This window comes from Mesoplodon mirus, assembly GCF_964341445.2.
Source record: "Mesoplodon mirus genome assembly, chromosome: 2".
NCBI classification, from domain to species: Eukaryota; Metazoa; Chordata; class Mammalia; order Artiodactyla; family Ziphiidae; genus Mesoplodon; species Mesoplodon mirus.
In genome coordinates this window covers 142,627,304-142,649,298 of record NC_138977.1, presented here as the reverse complement: position 1 = coordinate 142,649,298, position 21,995 = coordinate 142,627,304, and the positions used below count along the sequence as shown (strand labels likewise).

Genomic DNA, 21,995 nt, shown 5'->3' with positions numbered 1-21,995 from the left:
GTAAGGAAATCACTGCAATAATTACCATTACCATTGCTACAGACTTACATTACCATTGTAAGGAGGATTTTTGAGAGTCCAGGCAACAGACGATGGTGGCCTTAACTAGAGAGAGAGTGGTAAAAGTGAAAAGTAGTCAGAAGCAGGATAATTTTTAATGATTTATTAGCACATAAGCAGTACATGTGCATTGGGAAAACAAATGAGAAAACATATACAAGCAAAAAAAAATCACATTCCACCCAGAAATCATCACTGTGAACACTTTAGAGTATATACTTTCAGATACTTTTCTATGCGTGTGTGTGTATGTATATGTGTGTGTGTGTATGTATATGTATACACACACACACACATATGTACCTTTTACCAAAACATTATTCATATTGTTTTGTAGCCTTTTCCAGTCAACAGTCTCGAACTTTCCATTGTGCTAATTATCTCCTCTAGCCACCTCAGCACAGTCTACAACTGATCTAAAATTATATTTACAACTGGTTTGTCCAAACCAGTATATCCAATTCAAGATCACAGATTAAAAATGGTTATATTCCTTTACTATTTTTAAATTCAGTATAGTCCTTTTTTTAGTGACCTGACTTGCTGAAGAGACTTGGCCAATTGTCCTGCAGAATATCCTACTTTCTGGGTCTTTTTCAGTTGCTTCCTTGTGGTTTCATTTATCTTGTTCCCCTAGTCCCTGCATTTCCTTTAAACTAGAATTGGTATCAGACATATATACAAATAGAGGGATGTTCCCAAAAATGCATGGCCTGGATTCTTCCAAAAAGTCTTTGTCATGGGAAACAAACAGGCTTAAGGAATTGTCTTAGATTAAAGGAAACTAAAGAGATATGCCAACTAATACATGATCCTTGCATGATCATGATGTATGATCCTTGGTTAGATCCAGAATGAGAATTGTGGATATCCAAAAGGATATTATTGGAATAAGTGGGAAATAGAAATATGAATTGTACAGATGACCCTTGAAAAACATGGGTTTGAACTGTGCAGGCCCATACACAGATTTTGTTTCAATAGTAATGAATACTGTGGTACTACACCATCTATGGTTTGTTGAATCCTGAGGAAGTGTGGATGTGGAGGGCCAACCATAAGTTATACGTGGATTTTCGACTGTGCGGAGGGTCAGTGCCCCTAACCCCCATGTTGTTCAGTGGTCAACTGTATATCTCATTAGTTCTTCTTTAACTTTACTGTGCGTCTGAAACACCTGGAGAGCTTTTTAAAATGCAGATTCTGATGCAGTAGATTTGGGGTGGACATAAGAGTGAATTTCTAGCAAGCACCGAGGCGATGTTGATGCCACTGGTCCTCAGACCTCACTTTTGAGCAGCAAAGGGTATAAAAGATTTTTTTTCCAGTACTTAAAATCAGGGATCTGCCTTTGATTTCTAGGCCTTCTAATCACTGGTTCACTTAACCCCTCTTCTATTTCACTTGAAGAGTCTAGATGAAATACCTAGTTTACAAAGATACTGTGAGAATTACATAAAATTTCATGCAGGCACTTTGTAAATCATTAATCATTACAGAAGCATTAGTTGTAATTGTTATTAGCAAGTTGCTACTTTCCTGAGTTCTAGCTGTCCTTACACAGCATCTTTTCCCAGGCTGTATCCTTATTAGCTTCTGCTTAATGTTAACCAGGGACTGAATTGTTGTTTTCATCTGTTATCTGAGTCACTTCAGCTGTAGAAAGTAGCCACCTGCTGTTTTCCTACCCAGCATTCAGGATATTCATGAGATATTTCAGGATAACTGGTTATTTGTTTTCTTGCAGTGCTCGATGCAGCTCATCATCGACATTGGCCTGGAGTATTGAAGGTGGTATCAGGATGCCACATATCCTTATTTCAGATTCCATTACCAGAAGATGGAATGCAGTTTGGAGGATCAATGAGCTTACATGGAAATCATATGACACTAGCTTGTTTTCATGGTCCAAATTTCCGTTCAAAATCATGGGCCCTTTTTCACTTAGAGGAACCAAATATTGCTTTTTGGACTGAAGCTCAAAAAATCTGGGAAGATGGTAAACTGACACATTCTCAGCTTTCACTTTTCCCCATCTTCTTATATGATTATATATGACAAAGTAATTTTCTTTTCTCATATCTTTTATCTGTTTTTCTTATGGTATTTCTGAAATCCATCTCTATTTATTATCATGTATCTGACAGTGTCAAGGAGTTCACTGCCAATGAGTCAGTATCTATAAAGTCTGGGACATGTTAAAGGACTTATTTCTGAACTTACCATCTCACTCTGTTTCTTACTTAGGCAATTAAAGTTTTTGTTGCTGTGGCTGGCCACAGTCAAAATAATAGTTATTGTAAAAATTTCTTATAAAAACAAGAAGAGAAGATGACACACAGTGGTAGTGTAAGGAAATTACTTGCCAGTCAATACTATTTTACAAAACTTTTATGGGCAGGCTGTGCTCTTACCTCTATTTACAGTTTCTTTTAGCTTTAATTTTCTACTCAGTGGTTTCTTAATGATGAAGGAAAAAAAATGGTTGATGTTCTTCATCTTCTTGGGGATAGATCCAGTTATAACTAAAAGAAAGAGTATTTGTGAATTTTTTTCTCTCTTTTGTACTCCTTACTATGTATGACTTACCTAGCTAAATCTATTGCTCTAGGACCACAACTTTTCTTGCATCTAAATATAGTTTGTTACACTGAGAAACTTTTTTTCCCCTCTAGGCGCTAGTGATCATTCTACATATATTGTACAAACACTGGATTTTCATCTGGGCCATAATACCATGGTTACCAAACCATGCGGTGCTTTGGAAAGTCCTATGGCAACAATAACCAAGATAACAAGGCGTCGCCATGAAAATCCACCCCATGGAGTAGCAAGTGTGAAAGAATGGTTCAATTACGTTACAGCCACAAGAAATGAAGGTTAAAAGTTTGATTCTTTGGAGAGATTTATTTTGTTTTGTTCTATTTTGGGCTCTGTTGACTGTGTTTAGAATTTAAGTGTAGGGAGAATTTCCATTTCTTTAAACAATTTTCGTTTTATTCCAGCTGCCTTAAGTAGCAATATTAGTACATGATTCACCACCCTAGTAGTGCAACATCTCATGGACTAAAATTATTTGATGTAACTGAAAACATTCAAAATAAAATTGGTTTAAATAAATTAAATTAAGTTTATTATAATTGGAAAAATATTTTTATAGTAATGTTCACATTGGAGGTTTGGGAAAGTTATTATACAACTAAGTAATAGAATACCAAAAATTAAGGTTCAGGATGGCTGGAATAAAATGAAACTAAATATTAGTAATCCTATGAAGTCATAAGTTTAAAGAGAGTGCTTTTGATGAAGTTTTTAAATTGATTTTCATTTTTTAATTTATTAATTTTTTTAATCCTCTCAGAATGGAAAAGAAGATGGCTTGGGCCTCATGGAAAATAGCTGTTACGCACAGGCAACCCTAGGGATCAGAGACTGTTAAAAATGTTCTCAGAACAAAGGAGGATAAGGAAGTACATTAGATTCACCAGTCTTGTAGTAATTCAGTCATGAAAATTCTCATTCTGTGGTTGTTTTTGTGTTAGAGTTTAGAGTACTGCTTTTACCAATCATTTCATCTGTATTAAAAAGCTGACTAGACTGGGACCTGTTAAGACTTGAATGTTTTACTTTAAAAAGACCTCCTGGGACTTCCCTGGCGGTCCAGTGGTTAAGACTTCGCCTTCATTAAATTCAGATACAATTTCAATTGAGAATAATATTCAAAATTCAAGAAACAAAAAAACACAATTTACTGGATTTATCCAAAATCATGTTATAAAGCTTCAATATTGAGAATAGTGAGATATATATTTGTATATGTATGTATATATAAATGTGTCCATATTTATAGAGGCATATAACTAGTCTCAAAATCAAAGCTTAATTATGGCTCTCTTTTTTTAAATGTGTTCATTTTCCAGCCTTTTGAAATGATAAAAGTTCTGTGTATCACTGTCATGAAAGCTATATGCTTATCAATGCCTGTTGGTTTGATTCTTATTGTCTTTATCATTATGCTTGTAGAGCTAAATCTGCTTCGTAATGTTGATGCTAATAACACTGAGAATAGCACTACAGTGAAGAATTCTAGTTTGCTGAGTGGATTCAGAGGATGTTCTAGCTACAATCATGAAACAGAGACTATCTTTGCATTACCAAGGATGCAGCTTGACTTTAAATCTATTCACGTTCAAGAACCACAAGAACCTTCATTACAGAGTATGTGGAAAAACAATCTTTAGTTTCTAAAGTTAACTAAGAAAATTCTAAAGGATCTTCAAACTTCTTTTTTTCCCTGAAGGTTATTTTTGTAATATAATATAATGAAATTGATCTTCTGGTTCAAATTGATTGATATTCTTACCAGCTGTATGACCTCTGGCAAATAATTTACTCCATTTGTGCCTCTTTCTCCTCAAATGGAGCTAATAGGATTTCATCAGGTTTTTATGAGTAAATGGCATATACTTGGAAAGTGCTTAGTAAACTATCATCATCATTCTGTAAGTCATATACAGAAATTGCATTTAAGTGGAGGCATTTACACGGACCCATGTAAATCCCTTGTTAATGGGAAGAGGAAGGGACTTATTTCAATAATCTTTTACTGTAAAAGAACTTTGCCATTGCAGACGCCAGCCTGAAGCCAAAGGTAGAATGCAGTGTGGTGACAGAGTTCACTGACCACATTTGTGTGACGATGGATGCTGAGCTCATCATGTTTCTTCATGATTTAGTGTCAGCTTATCTTAAAGAAAAAGAAAAAGGTGGGTAACATTGTTTTTGTTTTTGTTTTTCCTTTCAAGCTTCAGGAAAGGCAGCTCTCACTACAATTTATATGGATTTTTATGGTCTAGTGATAAAATGGGTAGAATGTATCTCCTTCCTCTATGAGTTACAAATATCAATAAATATATAGTAGTAAGACAATGTGATAGACTTTCTGAGTATCTGCCAGGTACATTTCATTTTTTTCTAACCATATCTCAAACTGAATGGTGTTTTATACTTTACACAATGTTTCCATATATGTTCTGCATATTATCAGGTCTAGTAAGATAGTCTCACAAAAGTTGGAAAAGAAAACCTCTTTGAGGAAATATTGCTAGTCAAAGTGAAATGACTAGAGAAACAACTACATAATAAAGTTAGCAAGAGTTACATACAAAATTGGGAAAACCGAATTAAATAAGAAGATATATCTGTCTAGAATGCACAGAACATTATCTTTTTTATAAATATTTAGACCTCAGTAGTGGTGTCTTGTTTTCATGAGCTAGCTAACATTGGTTTTACTCACTGGAAACTTAAATGTTGGCCCACTAAGAAACATATGGTGACCCTAATATCCATATGGAATTGGCTGAATATATTATGGTGTGTCCATAGAATGAAATGGAATACTCTGTAGCTGTTTAAAAGAATGAGGTAGTTTAAAATGTCATGATATGGAATGCTCTCCAAATATATGGTCTTTATTCACTCAATATATATTTATTGTGCAACTATATGAATATACAATGGTAAAAACAACACATGTGCTTTTAAAAAAAACTGCTTCAAATAGATGAAATTTATTTAATTTATTAAATATAATCAAGTCACACTATAATCACACTATAATAACTGCTTCATTTTTTCCAAGAAGAAAGAAATATAAAATTTATCTTGTAGATATTTCAAAATAGCTTCATGATGAATGTTTGAGTGAAGAAAACAAAGACAGATTTTCAAAAGACCATGTGGAAAGAGTGTAAATATAGCATACATAAATTGAATTGCTCTTCCATTACTATTTAATCTAGATGTGCCAAAAATTCAGTGAGAGTGAAAGCAATAATGATGGCTGGGAGAAATCTATGAGCCACTCAAGTAAAATGACTGCAGGTGTATAATAGGAAATGTTATGTATAATATGCATAGATCCAGTCTTCACATAGAGCAACAAAATATACCATCACTGTTAATCCTCTTGTTTTTCTCTCTGCCTTAATGTTTAAACTTAATGTGGAGAAACACAGATTCTAGATAAAGCTGTGAAGTGCAGAATTTTTTTCTAGTCTACCTAGGTATGAATGCCTGCCAGATTTCTTTCCCTCAGGTATTATGTGGAACCTTTGTCACTTTATGAAATATTGTGTTGGCCTGCCATGAACTCTGTGCTTCTTCTAAAATGTATTTTTTATAGAAATTGTTGTAAGACATTATTTCAATGAGAAAAGCGGAAATAGGGACTTGATTATTGGACTTACAGTAACAAAATTACTTATGGGGATTTTAATTATAAATAAAATATTTTAATAGCTGTAAGTATATTTTTTTAAAAAAAAACTAAAAGCAAGTAGTGTTGGGCAAAATAAATATAAACATGCCTCAGAAAATTCTTAACAGCATGTAAGACCGGAGCAGAATCAACATATTCCTAGAACATCCAGATAAACTGTAGTACTGTAACCACCATCAATAATAAACAAAAGCAGAGCAACAGACCAAGCAATAACTGAAGACATCTGTATTCTGATGTGGTGTGAGAGTACAGCTTCATGCCTAGGTTCATTCCCAATGAATATATTATCCCACTGCTAATTAACAGTTATAACCAGAGCTACATAATATATATCATATTTCATATTAATCATTATTTTATGCCCAATTTGTGTCTTGAAAACCTGTGCCCTATAGGAATGCTGTATTTATTAAAGATCATATGAATGCTACTTTTGTCCCAGATTCAATTTTAAATATATCATTTATGATCACCAATTTTAAAAGACTTCATTTTTCATAAAACATTTGAGTACTCAACTATGAAGAGTGAAAAGACTGCTTACCTAAAAAACTCCTAAGTTAGTACAGCTGTTCAAATATATATATATATATATATATATATATATATATATATATATATATATGGGCATTAACATTAAAAAACCATTGAGGGCTTCCCTGGTGGCGCAGTGGTTAAGAGTCCGCCTGCTGATGCAGGGGACACGGGTTCGTGCCCCGGTCCAGGAAGATCCCACATGCCGTGGAGCAGCTGGGCCCGTGAGCCATGGCCGCTGAGCCTGCGCGTCCGGAGCCTGTGCTCCGCAACGTGAGAGGCCACAACAGTGAGAGGCCCGCGTACCACAAAAAAAAAAAAAACAAAAAAAAACCCATTGAGCTGTACACTTTAAACGAGTGAACTACATCTCAAAAAAGCTGTTAAAAAGTCATCCATCTACAGGCATTTCTTTAGGAGCCCTATAACTGTCAATTTCAGTGTCCTGTGCCTGCTATCAAGTAAATCTCAGTATTCTTTACTGTATGTTTTAGGCACACAGATACATGTAAAACATGTGCTATTACTCAAAAATAAATGATGCCATGTTATTTCTAATTCTTAGAATAAAATAACTTTGATATTGTCTTTCTCCAAGAAATACCAACAACTGGCACTTACTTATGGCTTATTTTTAAATATTTTTTAAGAAATGTAATTAAATGAGGCTTTGGCCAGTTTATAAATAAAAAATGGAGCCAATTACTTTGTTCATTTAGTGACTTAAAATACATTTATAAGATATGTATTTGCAATATTAATATATCATTTTCCTTATAGCTATTTTTCCACCTCGGATTTTATCTACTCGACCAGGACAGAAAAGTCCAGTTATCATTCATGATGAAAATTCCTCTGACAAAGACAGGGAAGACAGCATCACTTATACTACTGTGGACTGGAGAGATTTTATGTGCAATACATGGCATCTAGAACCCACTCTTAGGTAAGGAGTGGGTGTACATATTTACCTATTTCCTATGAGATTATTATGAGAAAAAGGTTATAAATAATGCAGCAGGTTAAATATGGTTTACCAAAAAATATTTTTATGTTAGTCACTTACAACCTCTACAGCTTCTGACTGATATTTTTGCTGCTCCTTTTTTCTCTTGTAAGTGCTTCTAAGCAAGGCAAAAGAAGCACAAACAACTGAGAATAGCTCCGTGCTGACGAGCTATCCAGTGTGTGACATGATATCCTGTCAGTTAATCAGTAAAAAATGAGAGTAACTCCACTTTTGCAGTTGCTATTATTTTTTCACCATCTCAGCAGGATGTTATTTTCAGGTGTTTGAGGTAGCTACAATAAACTTTTGTAAGATGCAGAAGTCATACATCATCATTAAGGAGTCATTACAATTTCTCACATATGTCATGACAATGTAATAGAACCTACAGTGTCACAGTGTCTTTCTGTCTGCATACTAAGCCATATAAAACCATCCTGAAATGTCAGATTTAATTCAGATTTAGGTTCCTTTACTGTGTCATGTTCTACTACAATCACAATCCCAGCTACATCACATTGTTTTCATATCAAACTCTCCAAAGTATTTTCTAGTTTTAATTACATTAAACTTCTGCTGTAACTAGCGGTACTTGCTCTGTATGTCCTTGTGTGTGATTTAACACAAACTTCCTGTTATTTCCCTCTTTCCTCTCCTCTGCTTTGTTAATCAAATTATAACTGTCCATCATGCAATAACTATCAAAAAAAGTCCAGCACAACATTCTGCAGAATGATACATATTTCATTTAGACGTTATTTTTCAGATATATTTATGCCACAGAATCATTCCAAACTAGTAAGATCTCCATTATTCAGTGGACTCCTGTATAAGCAGAAAGTAGTGACTTTGTGTTAGTAATTTGTATTTAATAAAATATGTTGTAACCAAATCAACAATACACTTTGGTATTAATAGTACATATACTCATGTAATATTTCATGAGAAATATTAACAGTGTCAATATTAAAATACTGCAAAGGTCCTAATACAGAAAACTGTTCAGTATATGTAAATCTCAATAAATATAATGAAATTGACTATCTTTTAATTTAAAATGAGAATAAAAAGTTAAATTTGCCATAAACACACACACACACACACATATATATATATATATATATATATATATATATATATATTTTAGATACCTATCAAGAGATTAAGCGATACAATATACTGGTGGAGCCTGTGGTTAAGGGCTCCGGCTCTAAGCCCAGCTACATAGCATAGTGGCTGAGTGACCTTGGCCAAAGGATCTAATGCCTCAGGTGCCTCATATGAAAAATCTGGAAAATGGTATTACCTACATTCCAGGGTGGTTACATGAGTTAATTAATGGAAAAAGCTTATTAAACCATTAGAGTTTTAGCAGACCAGTGCTTCATACCCTCCTTTTCCCTACCTAAGTTCAGGATCAATTGAAACAGCAAGAGGCAGCTGGAAATCAAAATTACAGCTTTAATACTTATAAAGCTGATAACAGAATGTGGTTTGGTGTCAAGCAACAATGTCTTTCTATTACAAAGTCTAGGTTTGGACTTACCTACAGGGTCTCGATGCAGAACTCAAGTAGGAGGTGAGGGGCAGAGGGATGCTAGAGTTGTGCAGTCAGCAGCCTTGTGTACTCACCTAGCTATAGGTAGCCACGAACAGTCTTGGGCTAACTATTTAGGGGCCTGTCCTTGAAAAACCTATGGCATGGAGGAACAGTTCAAAATGAGTGGCTCCTGAAGAACAGGTAGGGAGGAGGGTACTGAACTACACTACTCAGTTCTTCTGTTAATTTGCCAATCAGATAAATCATCAATAAGGGGGCAGAGAAAGACCAGGTATGTTTCACTAATGCTGTTCTTCTATATGGAAGAAAATAGAAAGAATAGGGAGAAAATGGTTCTTCCTTCAAACATGTTTAGCACATAGCAAACACTTAGTAAATTTTAGCCTTTTTCTCCCAGCTTTATTGAAGTATAATTGACAAAACAGATATTTTAAGTGTACAACATCATGATTTGATATACGTGTACATCATGAAAGGATTCCCCCCATCAAGTTAATACCATCTTTTAGAATGAGCCAGATGTCCTTTAAAGGTTTAAGATGACCATGTAACTTGAGGCCTAAAATAAATTAATCACGATGAAATTCATAAATGCCGTTGCTGTGTAGGCTCACACATTTTTTGAGTGCTATTACAGTGAATCCAGGAATTGCAGGTTAGATAATCATTTGCATCTACTGAAAATACTTTGTCTTGAACCTATCTTCAGGACTGTGCTAGGGCACTGTACTCCTTAATAATAATTTATAATTATTTTAGATTAATTTCTTGGACTGGAAGAAAAATTGATCCAGTAGGCGTTGATTATATTCTTCAAAAATTGGGCTTTCATCATGCCAGGACTACTATTCCTAAGTGGCTTCAAAGAGGAGTCATGGACCCACTGGACAAGGTTCTGTCAGTTCTTATTAAAAAACTCGGTACTGCACTACAGGATGAAAAGGAAAAGAAAGGAAAAGATAAAGAAGAACACTAAAAATGTAACTTGATCTGTGAACAAATTTTGATTCTGTCCGTTAAGCTTTATTACACTGGAGTGTTGGGTTTTTGGGGGGTTTTTTTGTATAGTAAAATTATTTTAAATATAACTTTAAAAAATTCTAATTTTGTGGCCATTATATTAAAAGTTTGTAAGTTAACCTGTTTATTCTAGTTCCACCATTCTGTATACAGTGAAGTATTGCATGAGAATGTAAATTTTGTGAAAAACTAGATTAAAATATACACATTTGCTCAGTAAGGTTTATAACTGTATTATGTGCAATATGATTCCTGCATCTTTAAAATATTTTCAGAATAACTGTGAATTTCCTTTGTTATTGGCCATAACGTTTAGAAAAAAATTTTGTTGATAATGTGACTTTTTTTTTTGGACATTAATTGCTTTTTCTTTTTTTTAAGTGTAGACTTGTATAAATACCTATTTGTATATAGTTTGAGTAATTGTGATACAAATGCATACCACTAAAGTATTGTTTGTAACTATTGTAATAAAGTCACAATAATTGGTTTCAGTCTGTAGTTGTTTGAGACTTTTCTTCCTTTTATAGCTTATTTTTATAATTAATAGATGCCCATCCTGGGTCAGTTACTGTTTTCACAGAAAAAAATACTTATAAAAAATTATCTCAGGGAGAGGTACAGCAGAGGCTTCAGAAATATTAGGTATTGTTCTATTTCTTAAGCTACTGGTGAGTACACAGCTATTTGTTTTATTATACTATATTCTTTATATATTTATATGTATTCCTTGTGCATACGAATATGTATAATATACATGTAAATATAATAAATAAATTTTAAAAGAATAGCAAAATCTAAAGTAATATTCAAAGGTAGCTATAATACTGTTAATCACAACTCAGGTTTGAAATCTAGCTAAGTCAATAGTCAGTTTAAAGGCTGGGTAAAAGAGTAGAACTGAAGAACCATGAGCTAGAAAACACCTCAAGAAAGCCTCTGGTGCAGACTTTTGCATTTATTTGTTCTGACAGATTAAAAGCTCAAGAGTCAAGACACTTAGCCAAGGGTGTGTGTGTATAGGTATGTATGTAGATATGCATGTACACTAAGTGTCAGTAGAGGAATTAAGAACTGCTATCTAAGGTCACACAGCAATTCAGTAGCAAAACTAAAACCCTAGTGTCTAGAATCATCATTTTGTATTCTGCTAGACCATCTTATGAATCATCTGCCTGATCTCTGTTTCCCCCTTGGCAGCCCTACAGTTGGGAGCAATAGGTACAATATTTCTGTTGGTCAAGCTTACCAGAGAACTATCTAAGATAGTAACTTCATAAAACAACAGAATAAGTAAAAATTTTGAAAATTAGTTCCTGGAGTTGTACTTCAGATATTAATTCTCTGCTTCCAAGAAACAGTGTGCTAGTAGTAAGTTCTAAATGTGAAAAATTTCCTCTGGCTTTAAATGTATTGACATATGAGATTACCAAAAAAACGACATAAGTATAAACTCTATTTCTGGTACTTACTGTGGTAACGCTATCAAAAAAAGGGCAATTTAAAATAAATCTGTAACTGTTGAAAATTTCTGTGGCTCTGTTGGACAAAGCTATGGGAAAACCATATTTGTGCAGTGCTGGTAGGAGTGTAAACTGGCACAACCCCCATGAAGGACAATTACGCAAAGCTACTAAAATTACAAAGGCACATCATCCCTTATTGAACAGGCTCACTACTGGATATACCTGCGTATGTGTGAAATAATTACGTAAGAATATTTACTGCAGTATTCTTCATAATACATGGATGGAAACAATTCAAATGTCCATCAGTGGAAGACAGGTAAATGAAATATGACAGACCCACTTAATGGAATAGTACACAACTGTAAAACAAAACAAACAAAAACCAAGGATGATCTCTATCCTTGAATGAAAAAAGATACAGCCCTGTGTAGATACCAGTTTCCAGGCAGTCTGCTAAAATTATATTTTGAGTATCATGTACCTTATCCTATTCTAGTAAATCACATTATACATCCAGATTTTCTATAACATTCCAATGACGTGACAAAATCTAAAGGATTTTCTCATATAAAGATCGTAATTCCTGGCCCACTTTAGACCTGGGATTCACAAACCATCTGTAGTGAAGAATCATTTTTTAAAAATTACCTATATGTAGCACCAAATATAAATCTGCAGTACCAAAATATAAATCTGCAGTACCAATCTAAACTGCCAAAACAATACTTGTAAAATACAGTAAAGATCAATTATTCAAAATGAAAACATTTTTAAAAATACTCAACATATAAAACACAAGCTCAAATTTTTAACTTTTTACATTCAGTTTTATTATTAGATTCAAGTGTGTTCTGTCAATTGCTGTAAGAACTTCTAAATGCGTACTCTCAATTTCTATACTTCTTGTAGAACATTAATAATTCATGGAGTGGCCTCAGTCCATGGACTACACTAAATAGAATTGTTCTAGAACCTTCTCTATCCTCACTATGAAGAAAATGAGAAAATCCTCTAGAAAATTCATTTTCTAGAGAAAATGAATGAGCCTATTCTCATTTCATCTTTTGAAGCCAGCCCGCCTGCAAGGAGGATGCAATTCTGATTTCCTCCCTTGTGCATGCTGTAAGGGGCAAGCTGGATTTGTCCAGCTTGCACTGATAGAATGAGGAAGTTTGTGTATTTAGAGAGTGATGGCAACCCCATTTGGCCAGACAGCTGAGCACATTTTCCAATTCAGATTCATTAGGCAATAAAGCTGACTATTTTTTTTAACCTCCGTATCTCTGATATGTGTCTTTCAATGAATTCCAACCTTTGGACAGGAGAAAGCAGATATTTATCTTAAGCATCAAACATGAATAGTTTTCTGTTTAAATACTTTACTATTACTATTGTTACTATTACTTTGTTACTACTGTTTCCTGTTAACAGGTTTATTCATTGTTCAACAGAATGAAAACTTACCTAACTTACAGTGAGAGAAAGCTGATGCCCATGGGTTTCACTAGTTTTATCATTACCCATATGCAGCTGGACTTATCATCATAGACTAGCCTACTGAAGATTCAGTGATTCCTCAATCTAAGAAAGATATGTATAGCTGACCTACATAATGTAGTAGATGTTTTAAACTAGTGGTCAGTATCTCATCCTGTATCTCTCATGAACAAAATACATAGGTTCAATAACTGAGAGTTGAAAGATAAAGTTATCTCCTTTCACTATTATACCTAACAAGCACCTTCAAAATGTATACCTTCTGTCCAATTCCACTGAAAAGAGCTCTTAGTATCCAAGGGAGGAATGTTTCCACCAGGAACACACAATGGTCTCATTAAATTAGAATCTGAGGCTGCCACCTAGTTATCTGGGTTTCCAGATGCCGACTGGTTGAACCAGGAAAAGGTACTGGACACGTGGACTGATTCCATTAATTGTGAGGAAATGGGTTGCTGCTGCAATGGAGATGACACAGATAGCTCCAAGGTGAGCCCTGAAGGAGTCTATTAGTGCCCCTAAATGAGTGGCAGAGCACAGCAGCCATAGGCATGTCCATTAGGGCTCAGCTCCCTCAGAAGCAGACATGAGAACACTTTGGAAGATATTCTCAGTGGGTCTCCTACATTTCCACACATCTTGCAAGCAAGAGTCTAACTGCTCTTTGTTCAGGACTACATTCTCCAGGTTATTTGTACAGTGAACAACCCTGGAAAATAGAGATAGTACCTGCCACCAGAGCAAAGGGTAAATTTACCTACAGCCTTGGAAAATAGTGTCTCCTTCTGCCCATTATAAAAGATTAGAGTTCCCTAAGCTGAAAGTTCTTCTCCTGTAACACAACCCTACTGTGTGTGCAACATTCATCTGGACCTATACATGCTGCTTCCATGGGACTTGGGGACAAGTAGAACCATTCAGACATACTGATGGCCACACTACTCTTTGTCACTGAATCACAAGTCTCGTGTTCTGCCAGCATCGATAACTATGGCAGTCTAACTTTAATTTTTTCAAGTACAGTAAAATCTCAAATCCTTCATAGTTCTTGACAGATTATTCCACTGAATAAGGAGCCCCAATCATTTGAGACACTGACTGAAGGCAACTGACATGGAACGGGTGGTACAAGAAATAAATGATAAATTCTAACCACCACCATATGACCAGTTGAAATGAGGGTTCTACCACCTATTTAACTTCTGTCATGGAAGTTTTATGTGTTAAGTTCTGTGACAAACATTTAAAAGTACCTTTAAAGCTTCAGTACTTATTCATATATGAAATAAAATAATAATACCAAGCATTTACTGGGTAACAGGTACAGTACTAAGCTGTTTGTATCTATCAATTAATAGATTCCTCCCAACAAATGTATGAAGTGGATGATAATCTGCTTATTTTGCAAATGAAGAAGTTGAGACTCAGAGGGCCAGGTAACTTGACCATAGTTAATTTTCTTCAGGTCTTTAACAGTAGTCCTCTCAGTGAGGTACTCCTTAAATATCCTACCTGAAATTTTAACTTCCTTCTATATAAATATATGTCTCCCTTCTCAACTTTATAATTTCATTTTAGCACTTCTCACTAACATTGTATAATTTTACTTACTTATGTTTTCATTGTATCTCACACTAGAATGTGAGCTCCATGAAGGCCAGGGTTTTGGGGGTTTCTTTGTTTTGTTTTTCCCGTTTTGTTCACTGTTGAATCCCCAAGGCCTAAAACAGTGGCACATGGTAGACACTCAACATATTTGTTGGCTACATTTGTAAATGAATGAAAAAATGAACAGCAAAGTCTAAATTAAAACACTGTGCTAGGGACTTCCCTGGTGGCACGGTGGTTAAGAATCCACCTGCCAATGCAGGGGACATGGGTTCGAGCCCTGGTCCAGGAAGATCCCACATGCCGCGAAGCAACTAAGCCCGTGCGCCACAACTACTGAGCCTGCGTTCTACAGCCCACGAGCCACAACTACTGAGCCTGCGTGCTGCAACTACTGAAGCCCGCACTCCTAGAGCCCATGCTCCACAACCAGAGAAGCCACCGCAATGAGAAGCCCACGCACTGCAACAAAGAGTAGCCCCTACTCACCGCAACTAGAGAAAGCCCGCGCGCAGCAACGAGGACCCAATGCAGCCAAAAATTAATTTAAAAATAAATAAATAAAATAAAACACTGTGCTAACTCCAAAAACCCAATTACTTAACCGTTATCCAACACTGCCTCTCATATACACGTTTATCTTCACCCACTTCTTTCTCAGATCTAAATAATATATTTTTTCTATTTTTAAAAAACTCTTTTGAAAGTAAAATGGAAAACGGCTTACTGGTGGGTTAAAGGGACAAGAGCTGGAAGAAGGAAGACCTGTCAGAAAGCTACTGCAAAGTCCCAGAAAGAGATAACAATGGTTGCTTGGACAAGGGTGGCAGTAGTGGAAGTGATAAGAAATGAACTCATTCAGGGCATGTTATGGAGACAGAGCCAAAAGAGCCAACTGCGGAATAAGGCTGGAGGGAAAGAAAGGAGTCAATGATAGTTCCCGGTCATGGCCAAGGAAACTACATTAATGAGATCAGAAATTAGAAAGAACATTTGTTCTTCAGGCCATAGAAGACCCAAACCAAGGCATATAGCTTGGTTAGCAGAGTGAAGGTATACTTCAGCCCCACTTGCCCCCCTGGCTTGGTGTCCTTGTTCACAGCCTTACACTATGGCCTTGCTCCTGCGTTTTTGGCTTGAACAACTTGGTTAATGATGGTGTCAGGTATGAGATGGGGAATTCACTATCACACCCAATTTCCCAGTTTTCCTTGTCAAATAATAATGGAGAGTCATGTCAAGTATGAAGGATGAAAGTACTTTAGTTCAACAGTTCCCAAAATGTCCTTCAAGTCATACAGTATATTTTGGCCATCTGATGTTTAGTTAACTTTACATCAGTATGTCAGAAATGTGAAGGCAAGGATTTAAAACCTGGTGTATTTCCATTTATACACTAGGCAATCCATCATTTGTTAATTAATAGCAATATTTATATAGTATTAAATCTGAGGCAGTTTACTAAAATCAGCACATAAGCAACACTCATAGTTTTGAAATACAAGGTCATTTAAGTTACACTGAAATGTCTTAAACACTAAATTACTTAAACTTTTTCTTTTACTGTATAATTTGCTGGGAATTTTATGCAAATTATGTGGATTATCTGTCCCAGAGCCTAAGTCAGGTAAATCTCACCTAAAATTTATCAGACTCTGGCTGTGTTAAAATTTTAATCACTTTTTAAAACATAGGGCCCAAAACATCATGTTGTATCTCTACAGCACTCACATGCAAAACTTAACATGCTGACTGGGGCTGAAACAATAAAGAAAAGGCCAACAGGTATTTGGCAACCTGGGTAAACTTTGGCAACGTAAAATGACAGTCCCCTTAGCTCATTCTAACGTGCAGCATCACCAGAATCAGGGTGGTGGGGGGTTAGATCACTCTTCTTATATGTATCCAAGATATATCCTAGGAGTTTCAGGCCCAGAATTATTCATTTAAAAATACATAATCAGACAACTTGAGGTTTCGCCTTGGAGAGGTAGAGAACTGGAAAAAAGCACTGTGCTCACCCTTAGAAAAAAAAAAGCTGGACACATTGTAAATTAACAATTTTTCTTGAACCCATCAGAAAACTGAGGTCATAGTGTGAACAACTAACAGAAAATCTGAAGAGACAGGCATAAGGACAAACAGGACCTGAGCATTTGCTTACTTGGGCCAAATGCCATACAAGCTAATAAGAAGAATCAGCCAGTAATTTTTAACTAATCAGATAGGCTAAGCATAGGCTACAATAAGACTGTGATGCCCCTGGGAGCCAGACTTAGGGGCTTTTGTGTCTTCCTGTAAGCTTTCTCTCCAAGAATCCCACAAAATGCTCATGGGATAAATCAAGATGAATCCTGAAAAAGCTTCCCCCATGATACTGGCTAGATACTGGGAAGAACAGCCACCACTGAAACCCTGCCCAGACCCATGTCCTCTACATCTCCTAAGGAATACAAGTCTAATCCGCAGAGGGAAGGGCAACAAAATTGTTGCCTGAGGCAACTGGTGGAAACCCACTGAAGCTGGAGGAGAATAAAAAGGAAAAAACGTTCTACCGCTGGGAGAACTAGCCCCAATATTAGATCTGAAAAAGGGGCAGGAACACTTCTGAATGAAAATGATATAGTCAGAAACTTGGATCTATATAAAGACATGTAGAGTGTTCAAAGTAAATGAGGATAACAAGAATATCTTTGTTTTTAATTGCTGTAAAAGATAATTAACTATTAAAGCAAAAAAGCTGTAACAATATATTGTGTTTACAGCATATAAGGGAATAACTGGGAATACACTGTTATAAGATTAATATACAGATGCTAAGTGGTATAATATTGTTTGAAGATTGACTCAGATTATTTTAAAATATTACTGTAAATTCCAGAGCAACCACTAAAAAAGTTCTTAAATGACATGTAAATATTAAGTCAACAGAGGAGATAAAATGGAATCATAAAAAAATGTACAATTAAACCCAGAGAAGTCAGCAAAAAAAAAATGGAACAGAAAAAACATCTAGCCTTAAGATTAAAGATTTTAATCCAACCACATTAATAATCATTTTAAATGTGAATTGCCCAACACACCAGTAAAAAAAAAAAAAAAAAAAAAATTGGATTGGATAAAAAAACAAAACCTAACCATACACTATCCACAATAAATTCACTTTATATATAAAGATACAGATAGGTTTAAAACAAAAGGATACATATCATGAAAACACTAAAAGAAAGCTGGAGTAGATATATTAACTTCATAAAAAATAAACTACACAACAAGGAATATTATATTATCAGACCAAACAGTGATGTGACATAAAGTGGTCAATCATCCAGGATAACATAATAATCCTATATGTGTATACATCTACACTTTAAAATATGTGAGGTAAAAACTAAAAACTGATAGGAATGAAAAGATAGACATATTCACAATTATAGCTGGAGATATCAAGATGCCTCTCTTAGTCACTGACAGAACAAGTAGGAGGAAAATCAGTAGAAATATAGATGACCTGGACAACACTAAAAGTCAACTCGATTTAGTTGGTATTTATAAAACACTCTACCCAACAACGGCAGAATATAGATTCTTCCCAAGTTCAAACAGAACATTCACAAAACAGACCATACTCAACCCTAAGACAAACCTTAACAAGTATAAAATAGAAATCATACAAAGATAGTATGTCTTAAACCATAACAGAATTAAACAAGATATCTGAAAAAAATCCTGAAATATTTGGAAATTAAACAACACACTTCTAAGTAAGCCAAGAGTCAAAGAGGAAGTCGCAAGGGAAATTTTAAAATATTTTAAACTAAATGAAAATGAAAGTGTATCAAAATTTGTGGGATGCAGCTACAGCAGTGCTTCGAGGGAAATTTATAGAATTAAACATTCATATTAGAAAAGAAGATCTGAGGTCAGTAAACTATGCTTGAATAAAGAAATTAGAGAGCAAGAATAACAAATCCAAAGCAAGAAGAAGGAAGGGCATAATAAAGATGAGAGCAGAGATAAATAAAATTTAAACAGAAAAATAACAGGAAAAAAATCAATGAAGCCAAAATCTGCTTCTTTGAAAACATCAATAAAATTGATCAACCTCTAGCCTGGCTGAAGAAGACACAAGTTACCAATATTAGGAATAAAGGAGGGGATATCACTACTTATCTCACAGACATTAAGATAATAATAAAAAATTATATGGCCATGTATTTGACACAGTTACACAAAACTTAGATGTAATATGCTAATCTCTTAAAAGGTGCAAAATACCAAAACTCACCTAAAAAATAGATAACATAAATATTTCTATATTGATTAAAGAAATTGAATTTGTAGGTTAAAACCTTCTCCCCGCCCCGAAACAAAAGAAAACTCCTGCCCCAGATGGTTTTACTGAAAAAATTCTGAAGATTCTGAAAAATTTACTGTAAAATACAGAACATTCAAAGAAGAAATAATACCAATTCTACCTAATCTTTGTCAGAAAGTAGAATAATACTGAATACTTCCCAACTGATTCTATGAGGCCAAATTATCCTAATGTTAAAACCAACAACATTACAAGAAAGAAACACTTACAACCCAATATTCCTCGTGAACACAGATGCAAAAATCCTCAACAAAATAGTAGCTAATTGTGCTTCCCTGGTGGCGCAGTGGTTGAGAGTCCACCTGCCGATGCAGGGGACACGGGTTCGTGCCCCGGTCCGGAGATCCCACATGCCGCAGAGTGGCTGGGGCCGTGAGCCATGGCCGCTGAGCCTGCGTGTCCAGAGCCTGTGCTCCACAACGGGAGAGGCCACAACAGTGAGAGGCCCGTGTGCTGCAAAAAACAAAACAAAACAAAACAATGGCAATTTGCCCACATACTACCATATCAAAGGCAACTGCAGAGCAAAATATATAACTTCACTGCTGCAAAACAAACTATATAGTTTGTATGTCTGCATATCTATAGAAAAATACTGGAAGAATACCCACCAAACTACATACTCATAGTGACTGTCTCAAGTAAGGAGATTAAGGAAGGAGACAGCCCTTTCCTTTTTTTTTTTTTTTTTACTGCTTTTTTTGTTTTTTGCATTGCTTGCGATTTTTACCATTAGCCTATAGTGCTTTTGCAATTTAAAAAGCAGGGAGTGGGGGAGAATGAGTTAATCAATGTAGGCAAGAACTCTGCAGCCCCTCGCTTAACAATTAGTAAATGCTACCATGGCAGGGACAAGATACTTCCTGAAGACCATGAGAGGAATGAGACAACGCCCCTCTTCATCACTTTCCCCCAGCCTAACATCCACTCGCTGCTGTGCTTTGGTCACATCCAGCCCCACCCTTCCAAGGTCAGCTCACAGGGCATGTCCTCCTGGATGCCTCCCCCAATACCTCCAGGCAGAGTTAAGGAATCTTCCCTTCGGACTCCTTGTCCATACTTCAGCAGACACTTATCACACTGCCACAATTATTTGCCCACAAATCTGTCCTCCCAGCTTGCTCTTTGAGTCTCCAAGAGCAGCGACTGTTCTCACCATCTTGCACTCCCCAGCAGTCAGCACAGTGACGGCGCTTGTGAAATGTACAAAGGACCCCAGGGCACCATGGAGGCTGTGGTACAGGAGGGAGAGCGCTTGGCTCACCCTCACCTGCTGTTGTGATGTTGGGAAAGCAAAAGCGTTTTCTGATATGCTCTTTATTCTGCTGCATTTAAACAGGATAAACTGAAGCAAGTAGAAAAGGAATAGCACAAATCTTGAAGGAACCCAAAACGGCTGCTCCTATTATGAATCCCTATGCAAAGCGTTCCATTAAAGTGAAAAGCCTAAATGACATGACAACAAGAGAGAATTTCTCCCCTCATGTCCAACCTGCTCAATTTGCTTGCTGAAAATGGTCACTTGAACAATATCACTGGAGTCATTTCTGCCTTTTCTACAATGAATGTCCACAATGGAGAAGCACCTTGCACAGTTACCACTGCAACTTCTTTAGCTGAAGCCACTCTTACTGAATTAAAAACGGTCCTGAAGAGCTTCCTAAGTAAAGGCCAAGTATTGAAATTGGAAGTTAAGACTGATCCATCAATCATGGGTGAAATGATTGTCCGTACTGGAGAGAAATATGCTGAATGTCTGCAAATCCCAAGATTCAGAAGCTGAGCAGAGCAATGTGGGAGAGTTTCTAAAAGCTGATTTTCTGTCAGTGAAAATTCTTAAACTTGGAGCAACAATAAAATGCTTCCTGAACAGAAAAAAAAAGAAAAAGATCTCAAAAGATACAAAAAAGCATTCAAGAAAATTCAACATCCATTAACAATAAAAAAAATCTTCATCAAATTAGGAACAGAAGAGAATTTCCTAAGCATAATAAAGGACATCTGTGAAAAACCTATAGCTAACAGCATAGTTAATGGTGAGAGAATGAATTCTTTCCCTTTAAAATCCAGAACAAAGCAATGTTTCACTGCTATGATATACAATATCATACTGGAAGTTCTAACCAGTGTTTTAAGGAAAAGTAGTCTTCACATAAATATGCCAAATTGTTTTTTGACAAAGGTGCAAAAGAAACTCAATAGAAAAAAAAATAGTTTTCTCAAATGGTGCTGGAATAACTAGATGTCCATAGGCATAAAAAAAAAAAAGCTCAACATAATCCTAATACCTTATACAAAACATTAACTCCAAGTGGAAAAATATATCATATACCTAACTTAAAATTATAAAACTGTCTAGAAGTAAACATAGGGGAAATGTGTGACCTTGGGTTTGGCAATGAGATTTTAGAGACAATATCAACAGCATGATCCATAAAAGAAAAAATTGACATAGGCATACCTTGTTTTATTGAGCTTTGCTTTATTGTGCTTCGCAGATACTGCATTTTTTTTTTTTTTTTACAAATTGAATGTTTGGCGAGCCTGTATTATCAGATGCTGGTTAGAATTTT

At 35.5% G+C, this 21,995-nt stretch overlaps 1 protein-coding gene and 1 pseudogene across 3 annotated transcripts in view; both read left to right on the top strand.

Annotated features, from left to right (window-relative positions):
* Nucleotides 1-10,967, top strand: part of BLTP1 (bridge-like lipid transfer protein family member 1) — a 216,383-nt gene extending 205,416 nt beyond the window's left edge. For both annotated transcript variants that reach the window (XM_082606819.1, XM_082606818.1), the window contains 6 exons: nt 1,808-2,059; nt 2,736-2,939; nt 4,084-4,278; nt 4,692-4,826; nt 7,661-7,826; nt 10,210-10,967. In XM_082606819.1, the coding sequence (XP_082462945.1) occupies nt 1,808-2,059; nt 2,736-2,939; nt 4,084-4,278; nt 4,692-4,826; nt 7,661-7,826; nt 10,210-10,426 (1,169 nt within the window). In that variant the 3' untranslated portion in view covers nt 10,427-10,967. The remainder of the gene's footprint in view (nt 1-1,807; nt 2,060-2,735; nt 2,940-4,083; nt 4,279-4,691; nt 4,827-7,660; nt 7,827-10,209) is intronic.
* Nucleotides 10,968-20,264: 9,297 nt separating this feature from the next.
* LOC309816103 (ATP synthase subunit O, mitochondrial-like) lies at nt 20,265-21,231 on the top strand (annotated as a pseudogene). Its single transcript has 2 exons — nt 20,265-20,625; nt 20,739-21,231. The product of its transcript is annotated as an ATP synthase subunit O, mitochondrial-like (transcript).
* Nucleotides 21,232-21,995: the final 764 nt, after the last annotated feature.